This window comes from Crotalus tigris, unplaced genomic scaffold, assembly GCF_016545835.1.
Source record: "Crotalus tigris isolate CLP2741 ecotype Arizona unplaced genomic scaffold, ASM1654583v1 scf7180000019065.834497, whole genome shotgun sequence".
NCBI lineage: Eukaryota > Metazoa > Chordata > Lepidosauria > Squamata > Viperidae > Crotalus > Crotalus tigris.
Window position 1 is genome coordinate 701,385 of NW_024097356.1, and position 23,909 is coordinate 725,293.

At 46.7% G+C, this 23,909-nt stretch overlaps 2 protein-coding genes across 2 annotated transcripts; both read right to left on the reverse strand.

Annotated features, from left to right (window-relative positions):
- Positions 1-5,291: 5,291 nt before the first annotated feature.
- Positions 5,292-7,447, reverse strand: LOC120315040 (olfactory receptor 51A4-like). The gene is made up of 2 exons (XM_039358712.1): positions 7,317-7,447; positions 5,292-6,290 (listed from the first exon to the last, which is right to left on the reverse strand). Exon 2 carries the CDS (start codon positions 6,264-6,266, stop codon positions 5,292-5,294), a length of 975 nt encoding a protein of 324 aa, XP_039214646.1. The 5' UTR covers positions 6,267-6,290; positions 7,317-7,447.
- A 2,591-nt stretch (positions 7,448-10,038) lies between these two features.
- LOC120315041 (olfactory receptor 51G2-like) lies at positions 10,039-11,315 on the reverse strand. Its single transcript, XM_039358713.1, has one exon. The coding sequence runs from the start codon at positions 11,313-11,315 to the stop codon at positions 10,317-10,319; it is 999 nt and encodes a 332-aa protein (XP_039214647.1). The 3' UTR covers positions 10,039-10,316.
- Positions 11,316-23,909: the final 12,594 nt, after the last annotated feature.

Here is a 23,909-nt window from a genome sequence, read left to right on the forward strand (position 1 = left end):
CTTAACGTGCAATACAAGAGTTTTGAAGGTCCACTAGACTTATTAGTAGTAGGGGGTGAACGAACGAGTCTCATAGGACTCGATTGGTTTGAGCCCTGGGGATACACGTCACAGGACTCAACAGTTTACAAACACTCGACCTACAGGAAGTCTGCAAAGAATTTGCAGATGTTTTCAGCCCCCAGCTGGGCACATTCAAAGGACCCCCTGTGTCCTTAAAGCTAGACCCCACTGTCACTCCCATTAGAATTAAAGCAAGAAGGGTCCCTTTTGCTTTAAAGAGTAAAATTGACACTGAGTTAGACAAACTGATCCAACAGGGAATTCTAGAACCTGTTGAGTCCAGTCCTTGGGAGACCCCCATTGTCACGCCTCTAAAGGCAAATGGGGACATTCGCATTTGTGCTGATTACAAATGCACTCTTAATAAGGCATTGCAGCAACATGCCTATCCTGTTCCTGTGGTCAGTCACATCCTGGCCTCCCTCAAGGGGGGGCGTGTTTTTGCAAAGCTTGACCTAGTTCAAGCATATCAACAGCTGCCTGTTGATGATGATGCTCCTATAGCTCAGACTATTGTGACCCACAGAGGGGCCTTCAAGGTAAAAAGGCTACAGTTTGGAGTGAATGTCGCTCCTGGGATTTTCCAAAGCGTAATGGAAAACACACTACGAGATATACCAGGGGTTTGCCCCTACTTTGATGATGTCTTGATTGCAGGAGACTCCACACACATTCTAGCTGAAAGGCTCAGGGCTGTTCTGTTAAGATTCAGGAAATCAGGCCTCAAGCTCAAAAAAGACAAATGCAAGATTGGGGTGCCTTCTACTGAATTTCTGGGGTTCAAAATTGATGCTGCTGGGATTCACCCTGCTGACTCCAAACTAACTGCTATTTTAGAAGCACCTAGGCCAAAGTCCAAGGCCGAACTTCAGGCCTTCCTAGGCCTCCTGAATTTCTACAATTCCTTCCTTCCACATAAAGCTAGTGTAGCTGAGCCTCTTCACAGGCTACTCGACAAACAAGCAGTGTGGCAGTGGTCACAAACGCATGAGGGTTGTTTTAACAAAGTCAAGGCTTTGCTCACTTCTAACAGTGTACTTGCACATTTCAACGAGTCCCTTCCTGTGTGCATCGCTTGTGATGCGTCCCCTTACGGGGTTGGAGCTGTCCTGAGCCACCTCAGGTCTGATGGAACTCAGGTTCCTGTCGCATATTACTCCAGAACATTGTCTTCTGCTGAGCGCAACTACGCTCAGATAGACAGGGAGGCTCTGGCTGTTGTTGCTGGAATTAAAAAATTCCATGACTTTCTATATGGCAGGCACTTCACAGTCTTCACTGACCATAAGCCTCTGCTGGGACTGTTTACCACATGTAAGCAGACTCCCCAAATCATTTCCCCTAGAATGCTTAGGTGGTCTATTTTTCTGTCTGCATATGACTTTTCTTTACTCCACAAGCCTGGGAAAGAATTGGGCCATGCTGATGGCCTCAGTAGATTGCCTCTGCCAGTAGTAGAAGCTGACCCTGCGCCAGCTGTCAACATTCTATCAATCCAAGCCTTGCCCGAGCTCCCTCTTAGTGACAGGGATGTTGCCGCTGAATCAGGTACAGATCACACACTTTCACGTGTCCGTTCCTGGGTTTTGTCTGGTTGGCCTGAGCACTGCCCTAGTCCTGAGTTTCAGAGTTTCTGGTCCAAAAAGAACGAGCTGTCCCTTTCTCAGGGTTGTCTGCTTTGGGGAAACAGAGTTGTCATTCCCACCTCAATGAGGACTAGGGTCTTAGATTCCCTCCACGAGGGTCATCCTGGCATTGTTCGTATGAAGGCTCTTGCGCGCAGCCACTTGTGGTGGCCTGGTTTAGATAAAGATATTGAGGCTAAGGTGCATGCATGCCACCTGTGCCAACGATCTCGCCCAGAGATGCCCCAAGCTCCTGTGCATAGATGGGAGGAAACGCAGTCCCCTTGGTCTAGGGTGCACATTGACTACGCTGGGCCCTTTCAGGGCCAGTTCTTCTTGGTCCTTGTTGACAGCCATTCAAAATGGCTTGAGGTTGTACCTGTCTCATCCACCACCACTGCAAAGACTATTCCGGTACTGAGGGGGATTTTTGCTGCACACGGGCTTCCAGATGTCATTGTGTCTGACAACGGCCCTCAATTCACTTCCTCCGAATTCCAAGCTTTCTTACAGGCTAACATGATTCGTCATGCCACGTCTGCACCCTTCCACCCGTCCACCAACGGTATGGCTGAACGTATGGTGCGCATCACAAAGGATGCCTTGAAAAGACTTACCTACGGGGACTGGCATCACAGGTTGGCTGACTTTCTCCTTTCTTATCGCACCACACCGTCCACTTCTACAGGGAGAAGCCCAGCTGAACTTCGTTGGGGGCGTCAACTTACTCCTAAACTTGACCGGTTGCATCCGGACAGATTGCCTTCATCTACCTCACATCCTAGGGCACCTAGACAACTACTTGAGGGTGCCCCGGTCTGGACTCGCAATTACGGGCCTGGTCATACATGGGTCCCTGCTTCTGTCTCCAGGGTCACGGGTCCTCTATCCTACGAGGTAGCTCTGGACAATGGTCGTGTCCTGCGCAGGCACATCGACCAACTCCGCCCTAGGCGGCATCTTCCAGCTGAGACTCCTGGGTCTTTTCCAGGGGGGGAGGGGGACCCTTTGGAGCAAAGGGAAGGGCACGAGCTGCTGCCCATCTCCACTGAAGGAGCCACTGACGGCCCATTTCAAGCTTCCGCAAGTGCTCCGAAAAGGAATTCATGGAGCTTACCCACACAACAGGCCCTCACGCCTACTCCAGCCAGGGAGTCACCCCGGGGGCATACTCACTTTCCACACACATCACACAGCACTCCAGTCACGGAGGATACCCGGGAGCATCCCAACAAATCATTCCCCGCAAGAGAGCTGGCACACAATCCCCAGAGTTGGCCTGACCTTACCCCAAAGCCTACAGGGGGTCAAACATACAGGGAGGTGGTCGAGGAGCCAAATCCCGACTACAACACCTCTAGCCCAAATCAGGAAGTAACTGAATTTTGGGAAGGTACAGAATCCCACAGAAGCCCGGATACAGAATGGGACTTAAGGGATGGACAACCCTCTGACAGGTCTTGGTTGGACTTAGGAGGGTCTGCAGAAACGCCCAGCAGTGGCTATCACTTCAAGGGGCCTGAGGGCCTACAGCTAGGTGGGTCAACCAGGTCACAAAGTGACAGGAGCCCTGGCCTGACGAGCTCGGTGGGCAAGCAAGCAGGCCAGGCATTGGGGCAAAGTCCTTGGAAGGCACCAAGGCTTGATAAGGGGAACAGGCTGTTGTCACCCCTCAGTCAGGGAACACCTGTCAGAAACCCAGAACTGAGAAGGTCACAGAGAGCAAGGAAATCTCCTAAATACTTAGAAGATTACATAACATTGTTGGCTAAACAAAAGCCAGGTAACGATAGGAGCACTGGGAAGCAGAACACTGCATAAAATAAATGATTATATGTTGGTAGTAGTTTTAGCCCGGGGGAAAGGGGTGTTATGTCCCGAGCCTTGCAAACGGCTCGGGCGTTTGCAGGCAGTCCCGGGCAGGTGCAAAGCTGCCCGGGACCAGACAGGCTGTCGCCAGCGCCGTGCGCATGCGCGGGTGCTGGCGCAGGAAAAGTATCGCATTGACCCGGGAAATGCCTATATAAGAAGCTGGGAGGTTTTGGGAGCTGCTGAAGCCATCTACTTGTAAGCTGAACGCAGAATAAAGAAAACTGAGAACTACAACTGCTTCTCGTGTCTTGCATTTCCGCGAAGGACTCAACAAGGAGGAAGGGGGGAAGCAAGTAGGAAGGTTGAGGAGAGGAGGAGAGTGGTGAGGAAGAAGAGGGAGGAAGAGGGAAGTAAGGGAGGAAGTTAGAGGGAGGATGCGGTTTGGGGGGAAATGGGTGAGCAATACCAAAAGTTGTGTGTATAAATTTATTTTATTTTTTATCTGAAGTATTTTGTAAGAGTGTAATGAAAAATGGAAAATAAAAACTTTTTACCCAAAAAAAAAAGGTGCCATGAATCCCAAACTGAACGGGAAGCGGAGGACAGCAAATCCTTATCCACAGAGACCTTTGCTCCTCCCTCCCTCCTGTCAATCAGTAACTTCGTGGAGACCTGGGTTAGTTAACACAGGGCTCCTCAACCTTGGCAACTTTAAGACTTGTGGACTTCAACTCCCAGAATTCCTCAGCCAGCAAAGCCAGTTGAAGTCCACAAGTCTTAAAGTTGCCAAGGTTGAGGACCCCCGAGTTAACATATGATTCCTATATAATATTATTCACGGTTATATACATTTATAAATTCTTCCCACAACAGATGAGTGAGTGGGTGCAGTTGCAGTGTCCCTGAGGTCAGTTGCAAGGACGGGTAGATTGCCAAGCCAATCTGAACTGTGACCTCATGACCCTGTGTGTGTGTGTGTGGGGGTGCTGCTACAGCAGTAGTTCTCAACCTGTGGGTCAGGACCCTATTTGGGTTGAACGACCATTTCACGGGGGTCGCCAAACAACACAGTCTGCCATTTCCCCCCCTTTTCCTTAGCTGTGCTACTCCCTTTTATTCTATTGGCTTTCGAAAGCCAATAGAATAGACTCCCTTGAATAGAGTCTAATTCTATTGGCTTTCCAAAGCCAATAGGAATTGTCCAGGCTGTCTCTGCCCTGCTGAGCCCGCCAAAAGTCCCATTCTGCAAACGGTGGTGCATCAGTTGAGTAGTCCTCGACTTACGACCGGTTGAGTAGTCCTTGACTTACGACCGGTTGAGGGTTGCGGCATTAAAAAGGTTGAGAACCACTGTGCTACAAGGATCCTAATCTTGAATACAGGTTGTATGTTCTTTCGTTCGGCACTGCTGTAATTTCTGCACTCTTTATTTGCAGCCCACTGAAGTCTTCAGTCGACGCTATGAACAGGAATCAACAGGAAGAGGGTCCAGGTAACCAAGCAGGAGCTGCTGGGATACCTTCTCTGCCTGTCTGAAGAGGGAGGGGGCTGGCAAGGTTGCCAACGCTAGTGCTTTTCTCCGGCTCGCTTTGGGGCGCCCCCAGTACCACCACCACCTCATCCTGGCAGCCTGCTTCTCCTGCCTCTGCTAACCCATTGGAAGCAAGGCCAGCCAGCCAGCCCAGGCTTGTGTTCAGTTGGCGCAGTCTCCCAATGGATGGTAGCTCAGTCAATTTGCTCAGGGGGGAACTCTCTGCTTGAAGATACCTTGCCAGGTTCTCAGAGCTCACTCTAAGTGGCCATGACAGACTTTTTCCTTCCCAGGAGACCCTTAAAGATCTTCGTGCGGATCGGTTTGGTTTTTATACTGTAGACAATGGGGTTCATAAGGGGCGGCACTAAAAGGTAGACGTTGGCCATGAGGATGTGAACCACCGGAGAAGCATTTTTCCCATAACGATGGATCATGGAGAGCCCAATCATTGGCGTATAGAAGGTCAGGACAGCACAGATATGGGATATGCAGGTATTCAAAGCTCGGAGACGTTCTGCCTTAGAGGCTTTGCTTAACACGGTTTTGAGGATCATAATGTATGACAACACAAGCAACGTAGAGTCCAGAACCATAGAAGACACCACCACCATCAAGCCGTAGACACTGCTGATCCTTCGGTCTGAGAGCACCACCTTCAGAATGTCCTGGTGCAAACAGAAGGAATAGGAGAGGACATTGATCCTTCCGTACTCCAGACGCTTCAGGAGGAAGGAGGCTGGGAAGACAAGGAAGGCAGCTCGAAGGGCTACCCCCGCCCCAATCTTGATAACAGCCTCATAGGTCAAGACACTGGTGTATCTCAGAGGGTTCCAGATGGCCACCAAGCGATCGAAGGCCATAGAGATTAGAATACCCGACTCAAGAATGGAGAAAGTGTGGATGAAATACATCTGGACCAAGCAGGCATCAAAGTGGATCTCAGGGTGGTTGAACCACAGGACACTCAGCATGGTGGGCAAAGTGGCCAAGGACAAGCCCAGGTCCGAGAGGGCCAGCATGGACAGGAAATAGTACATGGGGGAGTGGAGAGTTGGGTCCGTCCTGATGACGAAGAGGATGGTGCAGTTCCCTGTGAGGGCCACCAAGTACATGGAGCAGATGGGGAGGGAAATCCAGAAATGGTGTATCTCTAGGCCAGGAAAACCTGTCAGGAGGAAAATTGGGGGGCTGGCAGTCTTATTAGAAGATGTCATAATGCTGTCCCAAGACATGTCGCCTGCAGTCTTTGATGGGTGCTGTCAAGGAAACATATATATTAAAAAAGGTATGATAGGTAGTGACTCTACAGCAGTGGTTCTCAACCTTTTTAATGCCGCGACCCCCAACCGGTTGTAAGTCGAGGACTACCCAACCGGTCGTAAGTCAAGGACTTTCCCTGCCTGGGAGTGCCACGCATGCGTGGTGCCGCCCCCTGCGCCGGCCATGGCGTAGCTGGCAAGCGGCAGAGACAGCGCAGGCCGACCACCGGCTGGGCCACCAGCTGGCCCAGCCCAAGTGAGGTAAGGCAACCGCCAGGCCCCACACGTGCCAGCAACCCTCCCTGTGCCCACCGGCCTCCCACCTCCCACCCCTGGCCCTCTTTTCCTTACATTTTTAGTAGTTGCTCAGTAGGGAGGGATGGAAGCTTCCAGACAGCTCGCCTTCGCTGTAGACAACTTGCAGCACCGTTTGCAGACTGGGACTTTTGGCGGGCTCAGCAGGGCAGAGACAGCCTGGACAATTCCTATTGGCTTTTGAAAGCCAATAGAATTAGACTCTATTCAAGAGAGTCTATTCTATTGGCTTTCAAAAGCCAATAGAATAAAAGGGAGTAGCACAGCTAAGGAAAAGGGGGAAAAAATGGCGGACTGCATTGTTTGGTGACCCCCGTGAAATGGTCGTTTGACCCCAAATGGGGTCCCGACCCACAGGTTGAGAACCACTGCTCTACAGTATCAATCTACAGAGGTCACTACTATGTGGACACCGCCACAAAATCACTTGATTTATTACACTGATGTACCCCCTAATGATTCTGAGAGGATTCTAAAGCAGGGAGAGCTAAACCCAAGACTCATTTTCTCAAACCCCTCAAATCCATTTTATTAATGGATGTGTTGCCCATCGCAACTATCCCATAGCAATTTAGAATGCAAAAAGGAAAAATTAAAAAGTGCCTTGAGCTTTCCATAATATGTAGAAAGTGAATGGCTTTTGTTAGCTGCATCTTAAGACCAAAAGATATTATTATATCAAGGGTGGCATTACCCGTTTTTCCTCACCCTGAGAGGCAGTTTGGGGTTGTGGTTGAGGAATCAGGCTGGGTAGCGGGAGACCAGCTGGGTGACCTTGGTCAGTCCTTCTCTCTCTGCCCCAGGCAAAAGCCGAACCTCTTTCTCCTTGTCAAGCAAACTTCCATGGACTTGTCAAGATTGCACATAATTCAATAGAAGAAGAGAAAAGTACCTCCTTAATTCTCCAAATTTCTCAGATGTTCCCAACATCTATTCAGGCAGTTCCTTCAATATTCTGCAGGAAGGAGCATCCTCTGGAGAACCTGGTGACTTCAAGGCACTCAAACTAGCAAGAAGGTTCTTTTATCACATCTTTTCTGGTGTAACCTCTTGTTTCTACCTTGTCAGCCTCACCACAGCTGATGGAAAACACCCTGCAATTTCCACCATACAAGAGATTTATATGTCTTAGGGCGGCACTGGTTGCTTTCACCAGAGAAAACTCCTCTGAGAGCTGTCCAAGGCAACTTTCTTTGTCCATGTGCTCTCTAAGGATCCCTGAGGATCAAGTGTGGGGAATCTCCGCAGCTCAAGGTTGATCTGTGGGGTCCTTGGTGTTCTCTGAACTTGGTTGTTTTTCTGAAGACATTTCATGTCCCAAACAGCCAACTACTTCAGTGCTAACTAGAATTCTGGAGAGCCCAACTAGTTATCAGGCTATCAGTTGACTGGAAACACTTAAAGCAGCAGACAGAATCCAACAGATTTTGATAAGTGAGTCTATTGCAGAAAAGCTAAGAAGCTGCTACTAGGGAAGGAGTCCGTAACTGCTGTGTGTCAAATGCAGGCGCCCTTTAGAATGAGAGGCCTGGTACTCTGTGACTTAATGGAGCTGGAGACAATCTTTGCTCCGGCTGTTTGAGTCCTACATCACATGATGGAGTGAGCTCCCACCACTTGCCTCCGCTTCTGCCCACCTGGCTGTTTGAAGCATGATATACGCTAGTAGATAAATAGGTATCACTTTGGTGGGAAGACGAGCCAGTTGCCTTCGTGCAGATGGCCAGAACCTTGCTGGCTGGCACTGGACGTTCCCGGATGAAATGCCCACTTACAAGGCGACTCCAGTGGAGGGAGAAGGCCCCAGAGGACAGTCTTTTTTTCTGGTATGGAGCTAGCTTGCCCCCTGTGGTGCACCTTGGGAAACGCACACGCTTGAACTGAACGAGTTAGCAGGCAGTCGAACTGTTACTCTGCATTAGCATTGTAGTCTTCTGGCGAATGTAACGTCACCGTATGCTAAATAAATAATAAATGACTTAAAATGGGGTTGATCTTCAAGGTCTTACTACTTTAATGTTCACAAGATTCACAGATTCAGTGGTATTAAACAAGCTCTGAGTACAATCCAAAGCAAAACTCAGAGAATCGTTTTTTCAAAGAATGTTTATCAGAGAGAAGACATCCGGAGGACAATAGGTTAGAGAAGAGCCCCCTTGACCCTCCAGAACAACCACGTGTCACTTGGGATCAATAACCCATGAGGTGCTACAAAACGTATGGCGGGCTGGGAGAAAGTGGGAGGGGCTGAGGGGCAAGGAAGGGAGGGACAAGGAAGGGTCAGGAGGGAGGTCTCCCCAGAAGTTCTGCTTCAGGAGGAAGAAAGCGGAGACTCCTTGAGGGAGGACAAGGAGAGATGTGGGAGTCCAGCAGGGCACCCACAAGCCCAGAAAGTCTTCTGGAGAGTCCCAGCCACAGGAGAGAGATGGGCCTTGGCCCAGCATCTGGAGACCTGTTGATGCCTCCACCACTTCTGAATCCATCGAAGGCTTTGAGCAAGAGGGACTCCAAGAGCCCCAGATATACTCAGATCAGGAGGGAGACATTAATTCCCTCCTCACCCCTCAGGTGGGACCCCCCACCTTCCTCCCTCTGACCTTTTTTATGGGAATGGTGATTAAACCTAAGACAGTACATTGTGATAGCTACTCAGGGGATACCATGGTGATGCCTCTTGGAACCCACATTATTTAATATTTTTATTAATGACCTGGATAATGGGGTTGAGGGGCTTCTTGTCAGATTTGTGGATGATGTAAAATAGTGATGTTTGAGAAAAGGTTGAGGATGACTGAATTTAACCTGGACGGTTGAAACTGACGGTTGACCAAGAGGAACCAGATGTCTTTCAACAGCAAGGAAAATAAAATATTAAATTTGGGGAAGAAAGACATTGCAGGGATAATAAAAAAGGAGGTGTTATAGCTTGGTAACCTTGTATTAAAGAATGACATAGATACTGTGGTTGACAACAAACTGAACTTGAGCTGGCACTGCAGTTCTGAGATCTGTCAGAAGAAGCATCTCATCAAAGACACCCAAACCCCCTTTTCTGTATGGGAGAGACCACCAGGGAAGTACCCTGCGTAGCTATGGGCGTCCTGTTTCCAGAGGGATATTGAGTGATTAGAAGACATTCAGAGAAGAGCAGCAAATTTAATAAAAGGATCTTGCAGATATGCCCTGTGGGAACAAAACGAAGGAATAGAGACAATGCTGAGTCTTAAGAAATGACGATCGCAGGCAGATATGACCTAGCCACGTTTTGGAACCTCCTTGAGAAGAGGTTGAACGGACACCTCTCATGGAAGTTAAATTGGTTTTCTAACACACAACATAGTAGATGATTCTCATGATCCCTTCCAACTCCATAGTTCTCTATGAACCCTTATGGGGTCCTTGGTTCTCTCTGAGCTTGGTTGCTTTCTGGCAGATATTTCATTACCAAATTAGGTAACATCATCAGTGCTACATGTCAGTGTTCCTAGCAGGGATGATGTTACCTAGTCAGGTGATGAGGTGCAAGATGAGGTGAACCTCTGCAAGAAACCAACCAAGTTCAGAGAGCACCAGGGACCTCACAGTTCAGTCGTGAAACCTATGTTCCCTACCTGTGTGAATGTGACCTGATCCACAGAGAAAGGCTCTCTGAATCTTTTGGAAGACTTGACCTGCCTTTCATGGAATTTTAGACAGTCATATTTAGTACTAAGAACGGAAGCTTCTCGTTTTCGTGTTCCACTTGAGGAAAATTTGGATGATCTTGTCTCGAATTTGCTTGGTTTTTACACTGTACACAATGGGGTTCATGAGGGGTGGCACCAGCAGGTACACGTAGCCCATAAAAACACGGACCAAGAGTGGGGAATCCTTCCCAAACCTGTGTATCACAGTTAAGCCAATCATTGGTGTGTAGAAGAGCAACACTGCAGAGATATGTGAGCCACAAGTGCCGAGGGTTTTGTGGCGGGCTGCCTGTGATGCGATGCCCAACACAGTCTTGAGGATCACCATGTAAGAGAAGAGGATGAGGAGTGAGTCCAGCCCCACTGTGGAGAAAATGACAAACATGCCATAAATGGTGTTGACGGTGATGTCCGAGCAGGCCAGGTTCATCACCTCCTGATGCAGGCAGTAGGAGTGGAAGAGGAGATTGATGCAACAGTAGCGATGTCTTCTGAGAAGGAGGGGAAATGGCAAGACCAAGGCCACCGCTCTGGCCACAAATGCCAGGCCCATCTTCCTGATTCTGGGCATGGTCAAGATGGCGGCGTATCTGAGGGGGTTGCGGATGGCCACAACGCGATCGAAGGCCATGGCCAAGAGCACAGAGGACTCCATCAATGAGAAGGAGTGGATGAAGAAGAGTTGGGTGAAACAAGCAGTGAAGCTGATCCTTCTGGCGTTGAACCAAAAGACGCCTAGTATGGTTGGCATGGTGGAGATGGATAAACCAAGATCTGTGATAGCCAGCATGGAGAGGAAGATGTACATGGGGTTGTGGAGGCATCGGTTTGTTTTGATCACCAAAAGAATAATGGCGTTCCCCAAAAGGGAAATGAGATATATGGCGCAGAACGGGATGGAGACCCAGGCGAGGTTGGATTCCAGACCAGGAATCCCCGTCAGCCAGACCACCGATGGAGTCCGTCTGGAACTGTTGAGGAGTGCCAAGGAGTTGAGGGAGGTCTCAGGAGCACCTGGCATCTTCCTTCAGATGACGGATGGCGCCTTTTTGACTCTGAGCATGGAGAGTTGAGGTTGGGAAGGACCCAAAGAAACATTTGGGTTCCTCCTGACGTGCTGCCTTTCACTTCTTGTTGGATTTTGATCCTGAGAACAACCAGAAAGATGGATATTAGTTGGGATGCATCCCTGGAAATAATATGAACATATAGGCATACATCCACGGAAGGTGTTAGCTAGATCTCGTTTGCATGCCAAGATTTCCTCCAGCCAATTTCTCTTTCCACTTCCCTATCTATGTTCTCAGCTGATGTCATGCTACGTGGGGAAGACCGTGGGAGATGGGCAGAACAGGTGCTGCCCAGGACATGGTCAGGTGAAACCGTCTCGGTTCCTTGGGCTGTTCTTTCAGACTTGCAAGGTTCTGTTACTGTAGTTTTGAGGCCAACTAGTCGTAATCTGGCCATGTTTCTTGTCTGGTCTTATCAGGCTAAACTCAAGAATAAGGTAGAAAAATTCCTCCAGCGTTCAGTTCTTTATTTGCTTACACACAAGGGACACAACCTTGCCAGACTAAATCCTTACTACTCTCACCCTAATGGGTTTCCGCTTGGAAATTCTAAGGAGGTGAATAATAATAATAATAATAATAATAATAATAATAATAATAATAATAATAATAATAACCCCCAGTGAGGCACTACCTTGACGTGGTTGTGGGGCTTGTGTACTCTGAGGAAGATGAGAGCTATGCCAGAGGTTCAACCATACTGGACAAGTCTCATCAGAGGAGTCAGACAAAGAGTGTCTCTCCCATACAAAATATGGTGAGACGTAAATTGCAGAATGCCATACCGGCTCGGATGTCGCCCGGGTTAACAAGGTCCGCACTAGATATTGGAGTTCCTGGATATCTGGTGAAAAATGGGTTACAGGACTCAGGACTGTTGGCTGAGCAACCAGGGCCAGCAGCTGCAGAACTACTGGAAGAAAAGGTGTCTACCCGTCGCAGATACACAGTGATGGAAAACAAAGAAATAATGATCTGTTACTACAGATCAAGTCCAACAAGACGAGGATATCTAAAACGAATGCACCAGTTCTGTAAAGAACAACATCCAGAATCAGAAATAACAGAACAGAGACTAGCAGATCAACGCCGATTTATAACACGAAATAAAGTATTCACAGAAACAGAATTGGACGAACTGCAAAGGTTTACCCAGGGCAAAGAAATCAAAGCCTTACCAGAAGTAATTCAGAATGTAGAGGCAAACCAGGGGGAGTTGGCAGTGAAGGAATCCAGCAGAGATATACAACTGTTCTCATTTGGAAACCAGGCACCTCTACCTCAGGAAGAACAAAACCCTCTAACTAAAGAAATAAAAGAATTAAAACAAAGAATAACTGAGCATCTAGAACAGCACAAAAACAACAGAATAAGGCTACCTGCATTGAAGCTTGTTCCAAAGAAACAGCTAGCACAAGCATTAAAAGATGCAAATACTGCAATATCAAGTATAAGCACCAATTCACTGCAAGAAACAAACCAACTAATGTACAGCACAGCTGCAGTTATAACAGAATACTTGGGATGCAAAATCAACAAAGAAGAAAAACAAACAAACAGTGCACCAGAAAAATGGAAGGTTAGACTAGAAAATAAGATCAGCAAGTTAAGATCACATGCAAGCAAGCTAGAACAGATGAAAGAAAAGAAGCTGAAGAACAAGAAGACCAAAGAATACCTAATCAAGAAATACCACTTAGAAACAAGGAAGATCAAGGAAGCACTGGAAATAATAAAGCAACAAATAACAGCTATAGCCAGGAAAATCAGTAGATATGAAGCTCGAATTGCAAACTATAGGCAGAACCTCCAATTTCAATCCAATCAGAAACGTTTCTACCAATCCATCAATGGAGAAACTGCAAGGAATCAGTCAGTACCTGACAAGGAAGAAACAGTGCAGTTCTGGAAGCAGATATGGGATAACCCAAAGAAATACAACAAGGATGCGGCTTGGTTAAAAGAGGTGGATGCAAATAAAACAGAAGTTGAAATGAAAGAACTAGTAATAACAACAAAAATGGTAGAAAAAAGAGCAAAGAAAATCAAAAATTGGTCAGCACCAGGTGAAGATGAACTGCATGGGTTTTGGTTGAAACATCTAACTGTTATACACCCACTCATTGCCAAGCAGTTCAACAATATACTACAAGGAGGAGAAATTGAAAAGTGGCTAACAACTGGGAAAACCTACCTAATAATGAAAAATCCAGCAAAAGGGGCAACACCAGGTAACTACAGGCCAATTACCTGCTTACCAACAACTTTCAAATTACTAACTGGTGTAGTAGCTGATGCAGTGCAACAGCATCTAGTTGAAAACAATCTCTTTCCACCTGAGCAGAAAGGAAACCGCCCCAATAGCAGAGGAACAAAAGATCAACTCCTAATAGACAAAATGATCTTGGAAAACTGCAAGAGAAGGAAGACCAACCTGAATGTGGCATGGATTGACTACAAAAAGGCATTTGACTCTCTGCCACATGATTGGATAATAAAGTGCCTAGAAATAACAGGAGTCAGTAGAAACATCAGAAAATTTGTGCAAAGATCGATGGCACAATGGAAGACACAGTTGCAGATCAATGGTGAGAGGCTGGGAGAGGTTAATATCAAGAGAGGAATATTTCAAGGAGATTCATTATCACCATTACTATTTGTTATTGCATTGTTTCCTCTGTCAACAATACTGAATAACTCAGGACATGGCTATCAAACATCAAAAACATCTGCCAGACTATCCCACCTCCTTTACATGGATGATCTGAAGCTGTATGGAAAAACATCATCTGAAATAGAATCGCTGCTCAACACTGTCCGTATATATAGCCAAGATATTGTAATGGAGTTTGGCTTGGACAAATGTGCCACACTTACTATCAAACAAGGAAAAATAATGAAAACTGAAGGAATCAAGATGCCCCACGAAAATAACATTAAGAGTCTGGATGAGGAAGAGTACTACAAATACTTGGGTATCCTTCAAGCTGACAACATCAAGCACACTGAAGTCAAGAAAAAGATTAGAGGTGAATACATCAAGAGAGTGAAGAAGATCTTAAAATCCAAACTCAATGGAGGAAATACCATAAAGGCAATCAACACCTGGGCAATCCCAGTCATTAGGTACACAGCTGGAATAGTGGACTGGACTCAAGCAGAACTAAAAGCAATGGATAGGCAGACCAGAAAAATAATGACAATGAATCACGCCCTTCATCCACTCAGTGACATTGATAGACTTTATCTACCAAGGCAAATAGGTGGGCGTGGAATGCTACAAGTACATCAGATGGTTGAAGAAGAAAAAATGGCTTTGGAAAAATATCTGAAGAACAATGATGAAGATGCACTGAAATTAGTATATCAGGAAGGCTTACTTACTACTGGAGAGACCAAACTGGCCTACAAGAAAGACCAAATGAAGAACAGAATAGAGGCATGGGAAGACAAAGCACTACATGGCCAATACATGAAAAAAATAGCTGGGAAAGCAGATAATAATAAAACCTGGCAATGGCTAAGAGCAGGAAAATTGAAGAAAGAGACCGAGGGACTAATTCTGGCTGCACAAGACCAAGCCTTAAGGACAAATGCATACAAAGTCAAAATTGAGAAGACAGCAACAGACAGTAAGTGCCGCCTATGCAAAGAAGCTGAAGAAACAGTGGACCACTTGGTAAGCTGTTGCAAGAAGATTGCACAGACTGACTACAAGCAGCGGCATGACAAAGTAGCAACAATGGTGCATTGGAAGATCTGCAAAAAATATCATTTGCCTGTAAGCAAAAACTGGTGGGATCATAAAATAGAGAAAGTCATAGAAAATGATAAAATTAAACTGCTCTGGGACTTCAGAATTCAAACAGACAAGCACCTGCAACATAACACCCCAGACTTAACAATTGTCGATAAGAAAGACAAAAAAGTCTGGATAGTGGACGTGGCAGTGCCTGGAGATAGCAGAATAGAAGAGAAAGAACTGGAGAAGATAACAAAATACAAAGACCTACAAATAGAAATAGAAAGACTGTGGCAAAAGCAAGCAAGGGTAGTACCAATAGTCATAGGCTCCTTGGGTGCAATCCCCAAAAAACTGGAGCACCACTTGAACACCATTGGCATTGACAAATTCGCTATTAGTCAATTGCAAAAGGCAGCCTTATTAGGAACTGCTTCCATCCTGCGACGATATCTGTAATACCATCAAACATCCACATCTGCCTATCCCAGGTCCTGGGTAAGGACTCGATAGGTAGACAAAATGCCAAATCCAGTCTGAACATCTGGCTGACTGTGCGATGATCGATAATAATAATAATAATAATAATAATAATAATAATAATAATAATAATATAGTTGGAAGGGACCTTGGAGGTCAGCTAGTCCAACCCCCTGCTCAGGCAGGAAACCCTATTCCATTTCAGACAAATGGCTGTCCAGTCTCTTAGAATAGAATAGAGTTGGAAGAGACATTAGAGGTCATCTAGTCCAACCCCCTGCCCCCCTATTCCATTTCGGGCCAATGGCTGTCCAGTCTCTTCTTAAAAACTTCCAGTGTTGGAGCATTCACCGCTTCTGGAGGCAGGTTGTTCCACTGGTTAATTGTTCTGTCAGGAAGTTTATCCTTAGTTCTAGGTTGCTTCTCTCCTTGATCAGTTTCCACCCGTTGCTTCTTGTCCTGCCTTCAGGCGCTTTGGAGAAGAGCTTGACTCCCTCTTCTTTGGGCAGCCCCTGAGATACTGGAACACTGCTATCTTGTCCCCCCTTGTCCTTCTCTTCGTTAAACTAGACATACCCAATTCCAGCAACCTTTCCTTATATGCTTTATCCTCCAGTTCCCTGATCATCTTTGTTGCTCTTCTCTGCTCTCTTTCCAGAGTCTCAACATCTTTTTTACATCGTGGTGACCAAAACTGGATGCAGGATTCCAAGTGTGGCCTTACCAAGGCCTTGTAAAGTGGTATTAATACTTTACGTGAACTTTATTCTATCCCTCTGTTAATGCAGCCTAGCACTGTGTTGGCTTTTTTTTGCCATCTGCAGCACATGGCTGGCTCTTGTTTAAGTGATTGTCCACTAGGACTCTGAGATCCCTCTTACAGTTACTACTATTGAGCAAGGTACCCCCTATACTATACCTGTACCTTTGGCTTTTCTTGCCTAAATGTAGAACCTGTAAATGTATTCTCTGTCTCCTTTCTCTCCCTGGGCTGCGCTGCCTCTTGTCCCCCCTGTTACCCTCCGGAAGGTGTTCCCTCTTTCCTGGGAACCCCTGCTTCACTGCAGCCCATCACGGCAGCTGCCCCTTTGGGGGCCATCACCCACCAGGCTACGTGGTGACCCTGAGAGTTGGAAATGCGAGACACCCATGGAAGATCCGTTCTGGGTCAGATCAAGGGTCCATCTTCCACAGCAGCCAGGTCCCACCGTAACTGAAGAGGACAAGATCGCAAAGGGGTCACCTTCCTCTGGCACAGATTTTGGCAATTGTGCTGCCTGGGGCTGGAGATAAGCTCTAGTTAGCCTTTTCTTGCCTGAATTCATCCAGAGCTGTTTTTCTACCTTGACACTTTAAGATCTGAGGATTTCAGCTCCCAGAATTCCCCAGCCAACAGGCAGATCTAGACTTTTAAAACACCAACAGCAGCAGCAGCCATAGCTACCTTTGCTGGCGTTAGCTGGCATGGTGGGTTTTCCTAATCTCTCTCCCTGGTGACCCTGGAGTCAGGCCTCACGGGAGATGCACAAAAGGATCCTTTCTCCACCCCCGTTATAGAACTCCAAGATGCTTGCTTTTTCTCCAAGAAGAACAGGACAGAAGAGAATAGCAGAGTGGAAGGGACCTTGGAGGTCTTCTAGTCCAGCCCTCTGCTCAAATGGCGGTCCAGCCTCTTTTTAAAGGCCTCCAGTGATGGGGCACCCACAACTTCTGAAGCGATGGTTTATTGCCCTCACTGTCAGGAGATTTGTCCTCAAATCCAGAAACGTTCACCATTTAACGTACTGGGTCCCAGTTGCAAGAAGGCGGATGCTGGCTAAATGCTGGGACAGCATCCTGGAACTGAGAGCAGCTGGATGATGGGAGCCCTAGAAGAGAAGGCGGATTCTTCCCTGTGTTGGAGGCACACAGGCTGGGGATGAATCTGCGTGTCTGCAGGGTGTGGGAGTTTGGGCTCAGCCACCCCCCCCTTCCAGCTTGAAAAGGCTAGAATCTGCAAGAAGGGGGTCCCCCTCTGACTCTATGGCTGCCCTCCTTCTCTCCCTCACAGACCCCCCCCCTCTGGTTTCAGTCGGGGCCCTGAAAGCCCCATCCATCTAACCTGAATACGCGGATTCGTTGCACCAACTTTATCCAGAAGTTCAAAATCAGCTGCTGGGGAAAGCCCAGCCCTCCCTGTAGGATCTGCTGATAGGTTCATGGTTCCTTTTTTAATTTCCCCCCAGCTGAAGTTAAACAGCAGATCAAACCGATCGGTCAGTTGCTGGCTGAGCTCCAGAGACAGAATCCTCAGCCGGTCCAAAGGGCTCCGTGCACAGAACATGCAGAGTCAGAAAAGGGCTGACCCGGGTTGACCCTGACCGGGCTGGGCGTGTCGCGTGGATGCTGTGGCTGACCTGCACACAGACCTTGGTTTATAAAGGGCGGCTTTTCTTACCTGGTGCTGCCTGAGGGTGCTCAGGGGTGCTTCCTCAGAAGCATTTCAGAAGCTGAGATAAACCGGTCCCCCCACGGTTGGCTCAGCTGTAAGCAAAGGGATCTGCACATCTCCCTAAGCCATCCACAGGGGGGCTGCTTGTATTGCTGAGCCTCCCCCCCCCAGACCCAGTGCTGTCTGGACTCCCCCACAGCTCCTGGCCCCACAGAGGGGCCCTTCCTTATATGCAGCTTCCCTTCGGTGAAATGAACGCACTGGCACAGCGGTGATTCTCCGTCAGCCTCCTCTGATTGCCCCTTGGCATTTTCCCTACCAGAGACCCCCACCAGGCCAGCTGGGGGAGTCACCCGAGCCTCCTTCTTCTCACCAGGCTGATGCTTGGCGTGTCCCGGACAGCTTCCCCGGTTCCTTGGTGGTCTAGCTGGGAGAGAAGACTGGAGAGATGCTGGGTGGATGGATTCGGCTGCCTTTATGAGCCTCTCCTGGTCACTGGGGCTTCCTTGCCCTCCAGGATCTCACCGCCCAGACACAACATGCAGGTCTCCTGGCAAGGACAGCTGGGCACCACAGGGAACACGGGTCACTTTGCCCTCCCCCGTCAGGATGGGTGAGGTCAGAGAATAGCAGCCGTGGAGAACCGTCTCCTCCCTTGGGTCCTCCAGGGCTTCCTGTGGTTCCCCCACCAGCCTCAGGAGAAGGGAACCCCAAGGCAGCCTCAGTACCAATTGAGTCAGCCTGTCTTCCTCCTGAACACGGAGGGACCTTTTGCCCCTCGCCCCCTCCCTTAGCAGGCTCTGGAGCAGGTTGTCATTCCTAGACAATAGCGTGAACAGATAGAGCAGTGGTTCTCAACCTTTTTAATGCCGCGACCCCCCCAACCGGTCGTAAGTCGAGGACTACTCAATTGGTGCAGCACCGTTTGCAGAGTGGGACTTTTGGCGGGCTCAGCAGGGCAGAGACAGCCTGGACAATTCCTATGGGCTTTTGAAAGCCAATAGAATTAGACTCTATTCAAGAGAGTCTATTCTATTGGCTTTCGAAAGCCAATAGAATAAAAGGGAGTAACACAGCTAAGGAAAGGGGGGGGGGAAATGGCGGACTGCGTTGTTTGGCGACCCCCGTGAAATGGTCGTTCGACCCCAAACGGGGTCCCGACCCACAGGTTGAGAACCGCTGAGATAGAACAACTGGCCCGTGACAATCTCTGTCTTCTGCAAGACACGTAGGTCCTGCAGGGAGCCCCTGGCTGCTTACCCCAGAGAAGTCTGGCCCCCAGGAGTTGCTGAAGGCAACGTCCTTTGTCCATGTGGTTGGTCACCAGTGGAACCACCTGCCTCCAGGAGCGGCAAATGCTCCAACACTGGAAGTTTTTAAGAAGAGACTGGACAGCCATTTGTCCGAAATGGTCTAGGGCAGTGATGGTGAACCTTTTAGAGACCGAGTGCCCAAACTGCAACCCAAAATCCACTTATGCATCATTGAGTGCCTGGTGAGTGTGGCCATTGGGTGGGTGTGGCCCACTGGGTGGGCGTGGCTGCAGTGGTAACAGCAAACTGGGTGGGAATTAAAAAGTTCAATCAATCAATTCCAACTTTATGAGATTTTTTTTTCCCCGCGAGTTGAAACTGATTGAATGATTGAACCGGGGGTTTTTTTGCACATGGTGGCAGAGGCCTAAAGCAAAAAGGTTTTATAAAACCCAGCTGAAGGCCTAGGACTGGAGCGACGGCGCGCGTGCCCACAGACAGGGCTCTGCATGCCACCTGTGTCACCCGTGCTGTAGGTTCGCCACCACCGGTATAGGGTTTCCTGCCTGAGCAGGGGTTTGGACTAGATGACCTATAGTAATAATAATAATAATAATAATAATAATAATAATAATAATAATAATAATAATAATAATAATAATAATCCCCCAGTGAGGCACTACCTTGACGTGGTTGTGGGGCTTGTGTACTCTGAGGAAGATGAGAGCTATGCCAGAGGTTCAACCATACTGGACAGGTCTCATCAGAGGAGTCAGACAAAGAGTGTCTCTCCCATAAAAAATATGGTGAGACGTAAATTGCAGAATGCCATACCGGCTCGGACGTCGCCCGGGTTAACAAGGTCCGCACTAGATATTGGAGTTCCTGGATATCTGGTGAAAAATGGGTTACAGGACTCAGGACTGTTGGCTGAGCAACCAGGGCCAGCAGCTGCAGAACTACTGGAAGAAAAGGTGTTTACCCGTCGCAGATACACAGTGATGGAAAACAAAGAAATAATGATCTGTTACTACAGATCAAGTCCAACAAGAAGAGGATATCTAAAACGAATGCACCAGTTCTGGAAAGAACAACATCCAGAATCAGAAATAACAGAACAGAGACTAGCAGATCAACGCCGATTTATAACACGAAATAAAGTATTTACAGAAACAGAATTGGACGAACTGCAAAGGTTTACCCAGGGCAAAGAAATCAAAGCCTTACAGAAGTAATTCAGAATGTAGAGGCAAACCAGGGGGAGTTGGCAGTGAAGGAATCCAGCAGAGATATACAACTGTTCTCATTTGGAAACCAGGCACCTCTTCCTCAGGAAGAACAAAACCCTCTAACTAAAGAAATAAAAGAATTGAAACAAAGAATAACTGAGCATCTAGAACAGCACAAAAACAACAGAATAAGGCTGCCTGCATTGAAGCTTGTTCCAAAGAAACAGCTAGCACAAGCATTAAAAGATGCAAATACTGCAATAGCAAGTATAAGCACCAATTCACTGCAAGAAACAAACCAACTAATGTACAGCACAGCTGCAGTTATAACAGAATACCTGGGATGTAAAATCAACAAAAAAAGAAAAACAAACAAACAGTGCACCAGAAAAATGGAAGGTTAGACTAGAAAATAAGATCAGCAAGTTAAGATCACATGCAAGCAAGCTAGAACAGATGAAAGAAAAGAAGCTGAAGAACAAGAAGACCAAAGAATACCTAATCAAGAAATACCACTTAGAAACAAGGAAGATCAAGGAAGCACTGGAAATAATAAAGCAACAAATAACAGCTATAGCCAGGAAAATCAGTAGATATGAAGCTCGAATTGCAAACTATAGGCAGAACCTCCAATTTCAATCCAATCAGAAACGTTTCTACCAATCCATCAATGGAGAAACTGCAAGGAATCAGTCAGTACCTGACAAGGAAGAAACAGTGCAGTTCTGGAAGCAGATATGGGATAACCCAAAGAAATACAACAAGGATGCGGCTTGGTTAAAAGAGGTGGATGCAAATAAAACAGAAGTTGAAATGAAAGAACTAGTAATAACAACAAAAATGGTAGAAAAAAGAGCAAAGAAAATCAAAAATTGGTCAGCACCAGGTGAAGATGAACTGCATGGGTTTTGGTTGAAACATCTAACTGTTATACACCCACTCATTGCCAAGCAGTTCAACAATATACTACAAGGAGGAGAAATTGAAAAGTGGCTAACAACTGGGAAAACCTACCTAATAATGAAAAATCCAGCAAAAGGGGCAACACCAGGCAACTACAGGCCAATTACCTGCTTACCAACAACTTTCAAATTACTAACTGGTGTGATAGCTGATGCAGTACAACAGCATCTAGTTGAAAACAATCTCTTTCCACCTGAGCAGAAAGGAAACCGCCCCAATAGCAGAGGAACAAAAGATCAACTCCTAATAGACAAAATGATCTTGGAAAACTGCAAGAGAAGGAAGACCAACCTGAATGTGGCATGGATTGACTACAAAAAGGCATTTGACTCTCTGCCACATGATTGGATAATCAAGTGCCTAGAAATAACAGGAGTCAGTAGAAACATCAGAAAATTTGTACAAAAATCGATGGCACAATGGAAGACACAGTTGCAGATCAATGGTGAAAAGCTGGGAGAGGTTAATATCAAGAGAGGAATATTTCAAGGAGATTCATTATCACCATTACTATTTGTTATTGCACTGTTTCCTCTGTCAACAATACTGAATAACTCAGGACATGGTTATCAAACATCAAAAACATCTGCTAGACTATCCCACCTCCTTTACATGGATGATCTGAAGCTGTATGGAAAAACACCATCTGAAATAGAATCGCTGCTCAACACTGTCCGTATATATAGCCAAGATATTGCAATGGAGTTTGGCTTGGACAAATGTGCCACACTTACTATCAAACAAGGAAAAATAGTGAAAACTGAAGGAATCAAGATGCCCCACGAAAATAACATTAAGAGTCTGGATGAGGAAGAGTACTACAAATACTTGGGTATCCTTCAAGCTGACAACATCAAGCACACTGAAGTCAAGAAAAAGATTAGAGGTGAATACATCAAGAGAGTGAAGAAGATCTTAAAATCCAAACTCAATGGAGGAAATACCATAAAGGCAATCAACACCTGGGCAATCCAAGTCATTAGGTACACAGCTGGAATAGTGGACTGGACTCAAGCAGAACTAAAAGCAATGGATAGGCAGACCAGAAAAATAATGACAATGAATCATGCCCTTCATCCACGCAGTGACATTGATAGACTTTATCTACCAAGGCAAATAGGTGGGCGTGGAATGCTACAAGTACATCAGATGGTTGAAGAAGAAAAAATGGCTTTGGAAGAATATCTGAAGAACAATGATGAAGATGCACTGAAATTAGTATATCAGGAAGGCTTACTAACTACTGGAGAGACCAAACTGGCCTACAAGAAAGACCAAATGAAGAACAGAATAGAGGCATGGGAAGACAAAGCACTACATGGCCAATACATGAAAAAAATAGCTGGGAAAGCAGATAATAATAAAACCTGGCAATGGCTAAGAGCAGGAAAATTGAAGAAAGAGACAGAGGGACTAATTCTGGCTGCACAAGACCAAGCCTTAAGGACAAATGCATACAAAGTCAAAATTGAGAAGACAGCAACAGACAATAAGTGCCGCCTATGCAAAGAAGCTGAAGAAACAGTGGACCACTTGGTAAGCTGTTGCAAGAAGATTGCACAGACTGATTACAAGCAGCGGCATGACAAAGTAGCAACAATGGTGCATTGGAAGATCTGCAAAAAATATCATTTGCCTGTAAGCAAAAACTGGTGGGATCATAAAATAGAGAAAGTCATAGAAAATGATAAAATTAAACTGCTCTGGGACTTCAGAATTCAAACAGACAAGCACCTGCAACATAACACCCCAGACTTAACAATTGTCGATAAGAAAGACAAAAAAGTCTGGATAGTGGACGTGGCAGTGCCTGGAGATAGCAGAATAGAAGAGAAAGAACTGGAGAAGATAACAAAATACAAAGACCTACAAATAGAAATAGAAAGACTGGGGCAAAAGCAAGCAAGGGTAGTACCAATAGTCATAGGCTCCTTGGGTGCAATCCCAAAACAACTGGAGCACCACTTGAACACCATTGGCATTGACAAATTCGCTATTAGTCAATTGCAAAAGGCGGCCTTATTAGGAACTGCTTCCATCCTGCGACGATATCTGTAATACCATCAAACATCCACATCTGCCTATCCCAGGTCCTGGGTAAGGACTCGATAGGGAGACAAAATGCCAAATCCAGTCTGAACATCTGGCTGACTGTGCGATGATCCATAATAATAATAATAATAATATAGTTGGAAGGGACCTTGGAGGTCAGCTAGTCCAACCCCCTGCTCAGGCAGGAAACCCTATTCCATTTCAGACAAATGGCTGTCCAGTCTCTTAGAATAGAATAGAGTTGGAAGAGAAATTAGAGGTCATCTAGTCCAACCCCCTGCCCCCCTATACCATTTCGGGCAAATGGCTGTCCAGTCTCTTCTTAAAAACTTCTAGTGTTGGAGCATTCACCGCTTCTGGAGGCAGGTTGTTCCACTGGTTAATTGTTCTAACTG

Excerpts from the sequence above, each read along its gene's own strand:
- LOC120315040 (XM_039358712.1), bottom strand. The coding sequence starts at position 6,266 with ATGTCTTGGGACAGCATTATGACATCTTCTAATAAGACTGCCAGCCCC.
- LOC120315041 (XM_039358713.1), bottom strand. The coding sequence starts at position 11,315 with ATGCCAGGTGCTCCTGAGACCTCCCTCAACTCCTTGGCACTCCTCAAC.